The sequence below is a fragment of the Molossus molossus genome, unplaced genomic scaffold, assembly GCF_014108415.1.
Source record: "Molossus molossus isolate mMolMol1 unplaced genomic scaffold, mMolMol1.p scaffold_m16_p_11, whole genome shotgun sequence".
Lineage (NCBI taxonomy): Eukaryota > Metazoa > Chordata > Mammalia > Chiroptera > Molossidae > Molossus > Molossus molossus.
In genome coordinates this window covers 104,504,699-104,519,000 of record NW_023425346.1, presented here as the reverse complement: position 1 = coordinate 104,519,000, position 14,302 = coordinate 104,504,699, and the positions used below count along the sequence as shown (strand labels likewise).

The 14,302-nt window shown below is 56.4% G+C and overlaps 1 protein-coding gene across 1 annotated transcript in view; it reads left to right on the top strand.

Annotated features, from left to right (window-relative positions):
* The first annotated feature begins 607 nt into the window (after nt 1–607).
* IQCA1 (IQ motif containing with AAA domain 1) overlaps nt 608–14,302 on the top strand; it is a 137,250-nt gene continuing 123,555 nt past the window's right edge. The window contains exons 1-3 of the mRNA XM_036254819.1: nt 608–618; nt 8,018–8,342; nt 11,969–12,088. Of these exons, the coding sequence (XP_036110712.1) occupies nt 608–618; nt 8,018–8,342; nt 11,969–12,088 (456 nt within the window). The remainder of the gene's footprint in view (nt 619–8,017; nt 8,343–11,968; nt 12,089–14,302) is intronic.

The following is a 14,302-nucleotide window of genomic DNA, read 5'->3' as shown; positions in this document are numbered from 1 at the left end:
GGGGAGGCTGGGGCCACAGTCGTTCGAGGGAGGCCTTGTCCAGGGCTACATATTTGAAGACGGATGAGAACGAGGCAAACGGGACGACGAGCAGGTGGAGGGGACCCGGGGCCAGTCCGCGGGGCTCCCGCCGGGCGAGTCCTCCGGAGGCGGGCTCCCCCGTCCGGCTCCAGCGAGGCTGGGGCACCACCAGCTGCTCCTGCTCCGCCAGCACCAGCCGCGGCTGCTCCGCGTCCGCCGCGGTTGCCACGGAAACAGCAGCCGGCGGCGCAGGCGCGTAGCGCGCAGGGGGCGGGGAGCGCGCTCGGCCGGAGAGGAACGGCATTGCGCAGGCGTAGCGCTTCCGTTGCTAGGCTCCCGCTAGCGTCCAGATCAGTGGCCGCGGCGAAGTTCCAGAGCCTCGGGGTGGCGACGGATCGATCCGACGCCCTCTCTGTGCTTGCCAGGCCCTGGCTGTCGCCTCGCCTTGCCTGAAGCGCGAGGATACCCCAGACCCCTGCCCTCCCCCCGGAAGGACCGCCCCCGAGGCCTCTGGTCCTGACCCCTGCAGCCAGCCCGGCCTTTTGGGCTTCCTGGCGGGCAAGGGAAAGAGGGAAAGTAGCCAGCCATGTCCAGCGCGTAAGTGAGGGGCCGTGGCCGAGGGGGGCTTCTCCAGCCAGAAGGTGGCTTGCGCTTCTTTGCCTTTTTCTTCTCTTTTCTGCCCCACCCCCTTCTTTTTATATGTTAGCAAATAAGGATATTAGGCTGAAGGATCAGCTTCCTGTGGGCAAGGAATGTCATACACTTAGATCTACCGCCCTCCCTCGCACTACCCCCTCCCGCTGCCCAGAAGGTGACCTCCAGGCCCCGCTGGTGTATTTGGGGGGAAGCAGAGCCTTCAGAATTTCAGTACGTTGCCTGCTTTTTTGTGAGTATTTCAAAGTAACATACGGTTGCTTTGGGAACGCACCCAGGCCCCGCTATTAAGTCAGAAGAGACCTCGAGGAAGCTTTATTGTGCCCTCGGCCTTCCGCAAGGACACCAGTCAGGTGGCAGTGAAGGGCAGGGGCTCCCACCTGCTCCGCAGCCGTGTCATTGGCCTTCACTGTGGTCACTTCAAACATGCCGGACAGTGCCGGCCCTGGGCGCTGGTCTGAGTGCCCGCATAGGATAACGTTCAGTCTTCACCACACCCCTGTGAGGCAGGAGCTGCTAGTGCTCTGCCCATTTTACAGATGAAGACACTTAAGCACAAGGAGGCTAAACGGTCAAACACAGAAAGTAGGCAGTGCCAACCCAGGCCCAGTAGCTCCAGCCTGTCCCGTTACTAACCCTGTTTTCCAGGCAAAGACATGGGGGCAGAGAGGTTGAGGGCTTGCCGAGGTTTGCAGGTGGGGAGGGTCGGGAGCTCAGTGTCCGACGTGTTGAGTTGGACGTCAAGTGGAGATCAAGTCTCGAGCTGGGGAGAGAGGTCTGTGTGTGAAATATAAATCGACAGCTGCTGTGTGTGGGTGGTCTTTATGAGGCATGGCCAAGTGCAGACGGGACAGGGGAGGGCTCCAAGGACTGAGCCTGGGCCCCGCTGATGGTAAGAGGTTGGGGACAAAAGGGGAGACTAACAAAGGGATCAAAGGCATGATGGGCGAGGAAGAAGCAAGATTGTGGTGCCCCGGAAGCCAGGTGGGGAAAATGTCTCGGAAGGAGGGGTAGCAGGCTCCCAAATGCTGCTGACACAAGTCAGAGGAGAGCTGGGACCTCGCCTTCGCTTGGGCAGTGTGCAGCGCAGCGGTGACCTTGACCTCCAGGGAACGACGGACCAGAAGGGCTGAGTGCAGGAGAGAAACGGAGAGAAACTGGAGACAGCGCACACTGCTGACTCTTTAAAGGAGTTTTACTGGAGCTGGTGGCAGGGAAATGAGACCCGGAGACAGACTTTTTTTTTTTTAGATTTGTTTTTTTTAAGATAAGAAACAATAGCCTATTTGTTTGTAGGAGGGAATGGCCCAGTGGTCAAGGAAACAGGATGCTGCGGGGGGGAGGAGGGAGCAGAAGGCACAGGACCCAGCTCCAGCCGTGGCCTCAGACCGAGGAACATCTATCATAGGTCGGGTGCAAGGGCAGAGTCTCTGTAATCATGCAGTTTGGTGGGTGGTGTCCTGGCGAGGGCCTGGAAGGCGGTGTGCATGGGGACCATGGAGACCCAGAGAGGCAGTGGCAATGCCTTCCGGTGAAGTGAGGTTCAGAGCTAGGGAGTGTTGGCGGGCAGTGAGCAGGAATGGTCTGCAAGGGGCAGTAAGGAGCAAGGAAGGCCCTTGACCCAGATCCTCGCCGGTAGGAGAGGGAGGTTCCTGAGAGGGCCACTGTGTGCTTAAGGGACGGCCACTGTGTGCTTAGGGGACGGCCGGGCCTCCCACTGAACAGAAGCACTGCGGGAACACTCCGGAAAGAGGACGAACAACTAGATAATATTGGAAGAACTGAAGTCCATCATGTGTACTGTGACTCGGTGAGAATTCTGATTTTGCAGCATTTAGATTTTCTACTGGAGTACGTGGTGTGTCTGAATATTCGTGCCTCCCCTCCGCCCCCACTTGGAGTTTGGGAAAACTGCCGGCTACAGGTCTTACAATCTGGTCTTTTTCAACTGTCATGTTCCGTCTTCTCCACCCACAAGCCTCCTGACTTCAGTATCTGTAACATTTCTAGGTCATGTGCTCAAGTCTGAAACCAATCATGTACTTAAAAAAAGTCTAAGTGGTCTCGGGGATAAAATAGTGCCTTCTCTTCACTCGGCGAGTTTAAGCTTTCCAGAGCGCCCCCACATCTGTTACCCCGTGCCGCCGAGGTCCTCGGGGGTGCCCAGGACAGGCGGCCGTGTCCAGCATGAGGAGGTCAAGGCACGGGCGGGTGAGTGACCTGCCGGAGACCGACAGTTCAGAGAGCAGGTTCCAGCTTGCAGCTTGGACACTTTTACCTGTAAAGCCACCTGGCCGTCCCCAGGGGACGTAAAAGCAGGTGTTCACACAGAAACCGCACGGGCGTGCTCACGGCAGCGTCAGTCCAATAGCCAGCGGGCAGACGCGCCCACGCCCCCAGCACCTGACGAAGGATACACAAAGGTGGTGTGCACCTGCCGTGGGACGTGGGTCCGCAGCACACAGGGACGAGGCACTGACCCACGCCCCACACGGACGAACTCTGAGCGCGGTGAGCTGAGGCGGAGGAGCCGGTCACAGAGGACCCCCCGCCGTACGATTCCACTTCAGTGCAGTGTCCAGAGCAGACCAACAGAGACGTAGATGCGCGATTGCAGGGGCCAGGGGAGGGGCTGGGCCAACAGGGAGTGGCTGCTGAGTCGCAGGGTTTCTTTGCGGCGGGGGTGGGGGGTGGGGGAGGAGAAACTGTCCTGAAATCAGATCAACCTGATAGTTGCCCAGCTCCAGGAATGTACTAAAAACCACTGACTTCCAACGGGTGAATCATAGTATGTGAAGGATAGCCCAATAATGTTCTTAGTACAAAGTCATCTCACCACATCCCTTATCCGATGTCATCTTTATGGGCACCCCCTCAAGGACGCTGCGACCTCGGGGCAGCAAGGTCGGTTGGGGCTCAAGCCAGAGTGGGGTTTCAAGGGAAGTGGGGGCTCCATGGGTGGGCCTGGCTGAGGCCCAGTGTCCAGGCCCCTGGCAGACCAGGGAATGGGGGGATCGTGGCCAGTGGACATGCACGGAAGGCACTGAAGCCAAAGTCGGTCTCCAGGGCCAGGGGTATGATGCAGGAGCGGGCTCCGGCCTGCTTTGTAAGACAGCAGGTAGGAGAGGCTGCGGCCCCCGTGGCAGCACCTGGGAGGCTCGAGCCGCCAGGCCTGTCTTTGGCCAAAAGTCCCACGGAGGGGTCAGCTCTGCATGGCCCTGGGGGGCTCTGCTGCTCTGACCCCGGGGGAATTTGGGCAGCACAGGGCCTGGCTGGGTCTGCTCCGAGGGAAGCCCAGGCGTTCTTAAATTCTAGGCATGTTCCGGTCCTTTCCTGTGGCTGTCCTGCCCCTGGTGGGAGCCTCCTTTACCAGGGTCCCTGGCTGTCGATGGGATTGGGGCTCTGCGGGGTTCAGTCACCCGCCCGCTCCCTCTGCGGGGCGCACCCCTAGCCATTGCGCGACCCAGATGCTTACGGCTGTTAAACACTTTGAAGTCTGATAAGAGGCCCTTGTCTTCTTTACCGACCCCACCCCCACACGTGGAGACTGTGACTAAGGTTATCCACGCGCCTGCAGGGTACCGGCACCGAATCTCGGTGGTCCTGACGTCTGCACGTCCGTCCGTCCGTCTCAGGAGTCCGCTTTCTTTCCGTCTCCGCGCTCCGTGCGGGAGCAGACACTGCCTTCTGCCTCGTCTGAACCCTGCAGGGAGCGGTCTAGAATTTTCCTCAGCTCTGCCGTGGGTTTTCCACATCTTGCCCCTTGGCTGGACTCACTGACTTCTTACGTTTCGTTTCTGATTTCCGTGGATTTTGCGGTGGTGTCGGGTACAGGCGGTTTTTAAACGGTTTCCGTCCCCCTCTCAGGCCTGCCTTCTCCATCCGCTTCTCGTGTGCCGGGTGTGTTGCCGCGTGTCGCCGCGTGTCTCGGCTGCAATCGTCGGGTCTCTGGGTTTCGGCCTTTGGTGAGGCCGCCGTGCTCGCGTCTTTGGAGTGACAGTGACTCCACCAGGCGTGCACAGTGCACCGTGCCGAGCATCGGGGTGTCTGTGGGCACCACCCCCGGATCTCCCTGTCCTCCAGCTCTGTGCGGAGCCCCCCGAACTCCTGAGAGGACCCCCTGCTTTACCACAGGGAATCCTTCCTTTCATCTGGCACCCTGTTCCGTTTGCCAAGTGGAATTTCAGATCCAAGTTTAAACAAAATTAGCCTGTGATTTTCTTCTGTCGTGTTGTCCTGACGGATTCAGGCCCTTGGCCTCAGCGAGTCCCCAGGATGAGCGGGGGTGGTTTTCTGCTTTCTGTGGCCCCGGGGTCCCGAGCGCCTCGGCCCGCCGCGCCTCGGGCTTCTCCGGACCCCACACGATTCTAGGTTCTCCAGGCAGACGTTAGATCAGCCTCTGTTTATTCTGACCCCTGGTGCGTCCGGCCCTGCTGGTCTCTGCTTCCTCCTCTCCCCTGCGGGTTGCGTGTCCTTTCTGAGGGGCGACAAGCAGTGTCCCCGCAAGGTCCCCGATGCTTGGAACAGGCGACGTTGCCGCGTGATTACTGTCCTCGTACGGGATTGTTCCAGCCACAGCCCTGGTTTCGGGTCATTTGTTTTGCGCCGAGGGACACGTCCTGGGCTGAAGGAGAATCTCACCTTCTGACAATCAGGTTCTCTTTTATGACAGCTGGGCTGGCAGGGTGCTCTCCCACTGCAAAAATATATGTATGTGGTTGTTCTTTTAAATCCTCGCCTGAGGATATTTTTCCATTTATTTTCAGAGTAGGAGAGACAGAGAGAGAGAGAGAGAGAGAGAGAGAGAGAGAGAGAGAGAGAGAGAGACACTGATGTAAGAGAAACACAGCGATTGGTTGCCTCCCGCACGACCCTGACCGGAGCTGGGGACTGAACCGCAACCCAGGTGTGTGCCCTTGACCAGAATCAAACCCACGACTTTGGTCCACAAGCCGACGCTCCAGCCGCGGAGCCAAACCGGCCAGGGCACACTGCAGTATTTTTAAACATATTGCGAAGTTTGGAGAAATCGGCCACCTGGGCCGGTGGATGGGGCGCCAGGGGCCATATTCAGTGCCCAGACTCCCTCGGGCGGGGCCGGCAGGGGCGGGACAGGGTGGTGTTTGGGGCTCTGAGCCTTGGTGTCCTCCTGTTGTTGTCACATCTGGGCCATGTGATGCGTTTCCTCCCCCATCGTCTTGGTAAAATCACAGCTGTGCGTCAGGTGGTTGCGGCGGCTCTGTAATCTCTGGTAGAGGGGGTTCAACGCGGGATACAGTCTGAGCTAAAACCACGCGGACCGGGGGTCAGACACTGGCCCCGACAGGCAGGAGCAAGTCGTGTCCTCCCCTGACCTCGGGGTGACTGATAGGAGCCCCTTTGGTGGCCTGTCGCCAGGACCACCTGCAGGACAGAGGTGGCCACTGCTCGGGGTTCAGTTAGTGGAAAGCAGGGGCGTGGGGGGGTCAGGCCGTGGGCCGAGCAGACAGGTAGAGGGTGCCCCAATGACCTTGGGAAGGTGGGGGGCTCCCAGTGTAATGAAGTGGATTGAATGAGTATGTTTATCTCCACCTCCTCCTGAATCACCTCCAAAATGGCAATAAAGGACTTAAAAGGCAATAAACGCATGAGAGCCCAGAGGACATTGGAGCATTTGACAAGGGATGTCACAGAAGTGTAGGGGGAGGGGGAGGAGGCCCCATGAGAAGGAGGAGGCAGGGCAGAGACCGTGACCTGGGGCCCGCCGAGCGCGAGGTGACCGGTCTGGGCAGAGCCCTGGGAAGAGGCAGGGAAGGTCTGTCCTTCCCAGCTGGGCTGCACAGGTGGGGACCGGCTGTAGGTCAGTGTGAGGGACTCTGGGCCCGAGCAGGCGCTGAGCTGCCCGTCCAGGCGGAGGAGGTGCGTGCGGGCAGCGGGGCCCCGGGGAGCGTGAGGCAGCTGAGGGTGAAGAGGAGCGAGAGCCCTGGGCCTGGACCCACACTCTGCCGCAGGAAGACACCCAGACAAACATGGACCTTGTCGGGCCCCCTCATCGCCGGGAAGAGGCCAGGGTCCTGCCCCCACCCCTGGGGAAGCCCACTGGTTGGTAAGCCCCTTTCCAGACACATGGACGTCAGTGCTTCCAGTCCTGCTTCCTAGACATTGTAAAAGAGCCAAAATCACCCAGTTTTTATAAAAAGTCTCTGCCAGGAACGGCAGAGTCCGGCAGGGCTCAGTCCGCAGGGGGGACCAATAAAGGGACGGGTGAGCCGGTCCAGGGAAACCAGCCAGGGATGGTGGGTGTCCTGAGGCCGGCAACGCTGGACCGGCACCACCCGAGCCTTCGGTGGACGGAGCCGGACCGGCACCACCCGAGCCTTCGGTGGACGGAGGCTCCGACCCAGTGTTGGCTCTCCAGGCCTCCATCTCACCCCCACCTGCTTCCTGCCCGCCCCCACTGTCTCAACCAGCTGGGCGCTGGGGCCAGGGAGCCCGCAGGCGCCGTCCACAGGGCCGAGCCAGTCTGCGCGGCTCTCGCTGTCCTCAGGTCTGTAGGCTGCCGGCGCTCACCCCTGTGACCCCCTCGTGCCCACTGCCGTGGAGTCGTCCGCTGGTGATACCCTGCGGCTCATTTGCCCCTTCCCCTGCCCGTGGGCGCTGGGCATCTCCAGGTGTTCGCTGTCATAACGAAATGTTACTGTGGCCATGCTTTTTTCTTTTCTCATTCAATTTTAAAATAATTTTAACACAGATTCAATATGCTGTGATCTATGAAAATGAATCGCTTTAGTAGACTTAACATTTACTCTTAAATAGTATAACATAGCTCTTTATCTTTTGAAGTGTCTTTCAGATTTTTTTTGCATGTTTTTATGTTTAGTTCAAAAAATATGTCTTAGTGGTCCTTTGATTGGTTTTTTTGTTTTTTGTTTTTTACTTTATCTTTGTTGTTGAAAGTATTACAGTGCCCCTTCTTTTTACTCCCCATTGACTTGACTGTGGTCATTCTTGATGCAGATTTGGGGTGCCATTGTTCCCTCGTAGGGCGTGCCCGTGGCCGGCTTTCCAAGGCCTCCCCGAATCACTTTCCAAAGCCGCCGATCCAGTCCATGCTCCGCGTGCCCCGTATACCGACAGTCAGTTACCGGGCCTGGGTGTCTGCGTCAACGCCCGCGTTACGGGTGTGGCGGTTGGGCGAAACGCGTTCCGTTTGATGGTGAGAATAGCAGTGGTCACCTGCACAAGTCGCAGGCGTGTGCGAACAGGACACACGTCGTCTAGAGGCGTGTGTGTCCTCAGCTCTCGCGTGGCGCTGTCACACTTTGCTGTCTCGTTGTCTCATCGGAGCTCTGTCTTTCCTCAGCATGTACAACAAGATGTGGCACCAGACCCAAGACGCCCTCAATTCTTTGCTTGATAAAGAGTCTCAACGGATGAAAGAACCACAGAGAAATCAAGTCTTGATCTTCCAGATGTTAGCCACCTTCTACATCAAGTACGTGCAGATCTTCCGGAGCCTGGAGACGGTCTACGACCAGATGGTCCACCCGCAGAAGCGCGCACTGATCCGGAGAATCCTGGACGGGGTGATGGGCCGCATCCTGGAGCTGAAGAACGAGATGGTGGAGTTGGAATTAACCGAGTTTCATTACTTTGATGACATCTTACAGAACCTAAAGCTGGCTCCCGTAAGTACTCAGTTTTCTTTCCTGGTTGGTCTGTTTTCATTTTAAATAAGATGCGCAGGCCTGTCACCTGTGTCCTCCGGGCCGTCCAGGCATATCTGTGCCCTGCTGGTTGTGCAGGCCGCGGACACGGCCTGACTTTCCCCGCTTTGCGTCACCAGTGAGTCTGCGTCGCTGGGTCTGTTGACACTGAGGCTGGGGTAGCCTTGTCACCCGCGGTCTGTCCAGGCCTGTTGGCATGGAGTGACCCGACCCCCTCCCAAACAGCCTGTGCACAGACCCTCGCGGTGCCCAGAAGCAGTGTCTCCTCAGTGTCCGAAGGAAACCTCTCCCGGGCCTGTTTCCTCGCCATTTCTGGTGAGTAGCCCTTGCTTGCTGGTTCCCTCTGCCCGGTGGCCGCATGGATTTGGGTCAGTGGTGACTCCAAGGATGTGTGACAGTGGCCGTTGGCCTCAGACACCAAAGAAGGGCCCTCTCCCTCTCTGAGGCCGGAGCTCTCCCGCCGCCACCTGTGGCCACGGCGCCTTCCTGTGAGCGTCCGCCCCGCGGTGCCCTCCGACCTCCGCTGCCGGACGCCCAGCGTCTCCTCTGACACTGTCTGGCTGGGTCTCCCAAGGGCCACGGACACTGCACTTCAGGGTCATGGTCTCTTGAGCTCAGGCTTCATTTTGAAAGGAGCGTTTCTCCTAAATAAAGTTAAAAGGAGAAAATGTTTCATTTTCTACTCGGGGTTTAATGTTTCTTCCTTTTGAAAATATTTGGGTTTCCTTAAAGGTTGTGTTTCTTTCTGGGATAGACTTTCCTAGCACAAGTGGTGCATTTTGTCAGGACGGACTAAAGAGAATAGCCGAGGCGAATGGAAGGGTTGAAGGTCACTCGAGAAGTTTGTGTTTACTTCACTCATTCAGAGGAGCGGGGATTAGAGCTGTTCCAGGTCACGTGCTCCTCCATGCGCAAGTGTCAGGAACAACTCAGGACAGACATGAAATAGTCATTCAGTCACAGTCTTAAAGTTAATTAATTACTATTACATTTACTAATTTAATTTAAGGATGTTAAATAAAATTCCTAAGTTTAAGGAATAAGAAGTTTATGAAATTTGTGTGGCAGGTTTGTTCAGTTCATCCCCTGCTTTTCTTACTGCTTCAGCCAGTGCTCAGCTTGTGCTGGTTTGTCTTCTTCAGGCCACAGCGTTGAGGGGGCGATAGAGCTACAGAGTGTTGAGAGGGATGATGGAGCCGCCAAGCACTGAGAGGGATGATAGAGCCGTTGAGTGTCAAGAGGGGCAATGGAGCCACTGAGCACTGAGGGGGATGGTGGAGCCACCAAGCATTGACAAGGATGATAGAGCCGTTGCGTGTTGAGAGGGGCGATGGAGTCACTGAGCACTGAGGGGGATGGTGGAGCCACCAAACATTGAGAAGGATGATGGAGCCATTGAGTGTTGAGAGGGGCAATGGAGACACTGAGCACTGAGGGTGATAGTGGAGCCACCAAGCATTGCCAAGGATGATAGAGTGGTTGAGTGTTGAGAGGAGCGATGGAGTCACTGAGCACTGAGGGGGATGGTGGAGCCACCAAGCATTGAGAAGGATGATAGAGCCGTTGAGTGTTGAGAGGGGCAATGGAGACACTGAGCACCGAGAGGGATGATGGAGCCGCTGAGCGCTGAGGGAGCGATGGAGCCACCAAGTGCTGAGGGGGCGATGGAGCCACTGAGCGCTGAGAGGGATGATGGAGCCACTGAGCACCGAGAGCGATGATGGAGCCACTGAGTGCTGAGAGGGTTGAAGACCAAGTGACATCCTCCTGGAAGCTTTTGTGCAGGACACTATCCACAGTGTCTTCTGCCTGTCCTGGAAGGTGTGGACTGGGCCATGTGACAGCACTGAGGGCCACCTGGTTAGGGATGCACGAACTCCATAAACTGCCCTGGCCAGGGAGCCACATGAACCTCTGGAAGCTTCTATGCAGACTAGTCCTGTGTTTCAAGCTGGAAGCCCAAACCAACCAGCATCCTGCGTGTTTGACTCAGTGGCTTTGTCACCTGGCACAGCCTGCAGCTCCTCTGTGTTTCGGGGCCAGTGCCCAGCTCCGTGATGGAACCAGCCCCAGGAGGAGACCTCCCTCATCGTCCCCCAGTGCAGAGAGAGAGTTTCTTTGCCACCAGCAGGTTCCTGTGTTGGGGTGGAGACCCAGCGGTGAGCTCGGAGTGACTGGTCCGTCTCCTCTCTCCCGTGCTCAACTGCTCTGTTCCCTCAACGTCCTAACCACAGTTTCTGGTCCTAAACGGACCAGATGGAGCCATGTCCAAAGTTTTGTCTTAACATTTAGAAAAGTACAACATTTGAACATACTTATTAACAAACAAACTCACAACGTGGAATAAAAGCGTGATCATTCTCCCCTGACTGCCCTTTGTCCCCAGGCCACACTCACCCCCTGGGCCCTAGAGATGCATGGGTAGTGCACCCCAAGCCCGCCGTTAGACCACAGGTTTGGCTTTCAGAACCTGCTGCCGCCTCCCAGAAGTTCTGGGGATGCTGTCCCACCAGCCCTCAGAAAGACACTGCTCTGTGCCATCTGTTCATTCCGCAGGCTGGCTCACAGCTCCCGGCGGGGGAGCAGGATGTGGGGGCACATCAGAATAGAAAAAAGGATGGTTGACCCTGAAGAGCAGAACCTTAGCTTTCCACAGTCAGCTGGTCTCCCAGAAGACAGCCAGGAGTGACTCAGAGTATTCAGGGCAGTTTTTTATCAATGGGGCGGGCCAAGGGCCACCCACAGCCTTTTTTTTTTTTTTTTTTTTTATCCTCACCCGAGGACACTTTTCCATTTTTTGTACAGATAGAGTGGGAGGGAGAGAGAGGAAGGGAGAGAGAGAGAGAAACATCGACGTGAAGGGACACATCGAGTGGCTGCCACCCGCACGACCAACCAGGGCCGGGGACAAACTGCCACCGAGGTACATGCCCTTAGCGGGAACCGAACCCGGGTCTCTCCGGACCGCAGGCCGACGCTCTAACCGCTGAGCCAAACTGGCCAGGGCCCACCCACAGTCTTTAATAACCCTTGTACACACCTGATTATCCAACTCGGACTGGTAAATATTTATTTGACTTTTCCTGATTTGAAATATTGGGGAATACGTGCAGTGAAGAATAGAAGTTTATATTTATTTTAAAAAAGGAACGAGTTTCCTAACAAATAAAATTAATTTTATGAGTATCTTTTGTTATGGGGCGATTTAGGTAAAAATAAAACCAATTACTAGGAAAAAAGTATGACCATTATGTCCAAAATCCGATGGTGCTAATAATAAATGATGGGTTTAACTCTCAGATTTCTACTGCTCAACACTTTGCTATTCTAATTTGCATTATTACTCTAGACTGAGATGGCATTACACTTCTTTAAAGAAATTCATTACGTTATCATTAGTTAACTGAAGCCTAATTGATGAGCATTACTGACGTCTTGCTGGACCGATTAAAACCAGGACGCAGGTACAATTTGTCCCTTTGACTTGGAAGCGAAGCCTGCTACTTTCTTGCTGTATATTTTAAATGGATTTGAGTCCTGGAATTGTGACAAATATGCTCTTTTGCTTATTTTTTCTCTTTCTCTAGCAACAGTTAGATATTCCCATCCCCAAGTATTTTTTGAAGGAGAAGTTGGAAGTCATAAAAGGAAGAGAGAAAATCCTCGCTCAGATACTAGCCAACGCTGAATTGAGAGGACCCAGAGAGGTTCGTATGTCACTTCAACACACCTCACTCCGCGATCTAGAAACGTCCGCCTCTCCTGCTCCTGACTGAGAAGCGGTCCGATCCTCTCAGTGTGAGGGGAGCAGACCCTTCTCCGCCTCTCACTCAGGACAGAAGTTGTCGGTGACCCGTAGCCAAGAACCTAGAAATCCAGACCAAGTCATAACACGTTGTTGGTCAAATCGGCATCTCTAAGGTTGTGTAGATCATCAGCTCAGCTTACTTTTTCATCTCAAATTCGCCTAAGTCAGGAGCCGGATGGTGTTTCTAGAAAATACTTGAGGGCTGAGATGACTTTCTCAGAATTCAGAAATGACTACACTTTCTGCAAGTGCTGATTGGCCTCGTATCCCCTCACACTGAGTGACGCGTGGACCACCTCAGGTGGACGTCTGTGGGAAGCAGAACCCCGGAGGTGCCCCGGCGAGCAGAGCTGAGCCCCGCACACGGCTGTTCGGAGTCTCAGTTGGCCCCGCTGCCTCCCGGCCTCCCCCGGGCTCTCACAGTGACCTCAGCCTGCCGTGGGCAGTCCTCCCCCCGTGGCACTGCCACTAGCCCTGCAGGTCAGCTCTGCACTCCCGTGACCTTCACCGCCGGCAAAGCCAGGCCTCTGACCGTCCAAACCGGGCCGATCGGAGCGACCAGACACTCCCAGTGCAGGCCGGGCGCACAGGGTCCCGGGTGCCGTCTCCCTACACATGAGCCCCGTTGGGTACTGTCAGCCTGACTCCAGGTGCATGCAGAGTGGCGGTGGGGCGGGAGCCCGTGCCCTGGGTTCGAAGCTCTGTCTCTCGCTTGCGCCCTGGGCAGAGAGGGCTCCCTCTTCTCCCTCCGTCCCTCCGCCTCTCCTACCCCCCCCCGCCCGGGTCAAAATGATACTCATCGCCGCAGGAATCCTTTCCTGACCCCTAACTAGAGACTCTCCTTCCCACACCTGTCCCCTAAGTGACTTCCAATTGTACATACTTGGAAGTAGATGCCAAGGTTGGCTTCCCTGGGGTCTGGCCTTCAGCAGAAGGCTTCATTTAGCCACATCCCCCCACCCCCCAAATCCCTGGCACAAAGCTTTGGCAAGGGTGCACAATTCTCCGAAGTGGGCACAGGGGAGCGGAGAAGAGAGACGACATTTCGCACACTATAGTAACACCGTGAAAGCTCCCCTTTGCTGTTTCTACTCCCCTCGGCCCCCCAGTTCCTCTTCCTTCGGCCGGTCAGCGGCAGCAGCGAGGTTTCCCTCTCTCAGCACCCAGCCCCGGGCTCTGCTCCGCTGCCACGGGTCCATGCTCAGCAAGACTCAGGGCCTCGGGCGACTTCTCCACGCCCTTCGGTGTCTCGCTGGACCCCCCTCTCATCTTAGGCTGCTTGGTTCTTGAAAATATGTGCAGTATGAACCCCAAGAAGAATTCTGATAGGTGGAAATTATCATCCACCCTGCATTTGTCACTTTACCCGTTCCTTGGGGGCCTCCAGCTGTGTTCGGAACTCTGTGGTGTGGACTCCCACGGCCTCGGGTAGCCAGCGAGGGCTGTCATTAGCTTCGGGATGACAGGGCGGAACCTAAGGAGACAGATCAGTCCCAGCTAAGGTTCGCGGGCACCTGCGGCCTGCGTACGTGCCTTTGCACACCTGACACCCGCACGCCATTCATCCCGCGCTCACGAGATGCGTGCAGGACAGCACAGCAGACGAGGAGGATGGGAGCGCACGGGACAGAAATCTGAGGAACGTTCTGTGAGATCGCTTCCCGGAAGGAACCCCTGGGGCCACACTGAGGAGCAGGACTGCTCTGGGGCAGAAGGGTCCTCCCTTCAAACTGGCTCCATCCCCTGCCAACCAAGGAATGAGTACAAATTACTGTACTTCTTAGAGCCTCGGTCTTCTTAACCCTTACGTGGCCACGATAACACCTGCCTTGGAGGGGCTTTAGGAATCTGATGAGGATGCACATGAAAAGTGGCATCTGTAGGTTCTCAGTAAATGTCCCTTACTCTCCTTCCTGTGCACAGGCACGCACACGCACACTCATGCACACACACACACACATTCTGTTCCTTACACACAGACGTGATCATCCTGGGGAGCAGTGGCTGGGTGATGAACTGGAGCACCCACGCTTGGGACCTCAGTGTCTTACACTGTATCCCAGCATGGTGGCCATTGCTGCCCTGAGGCCTGGACAAGGGCTCAGCCCGTGCT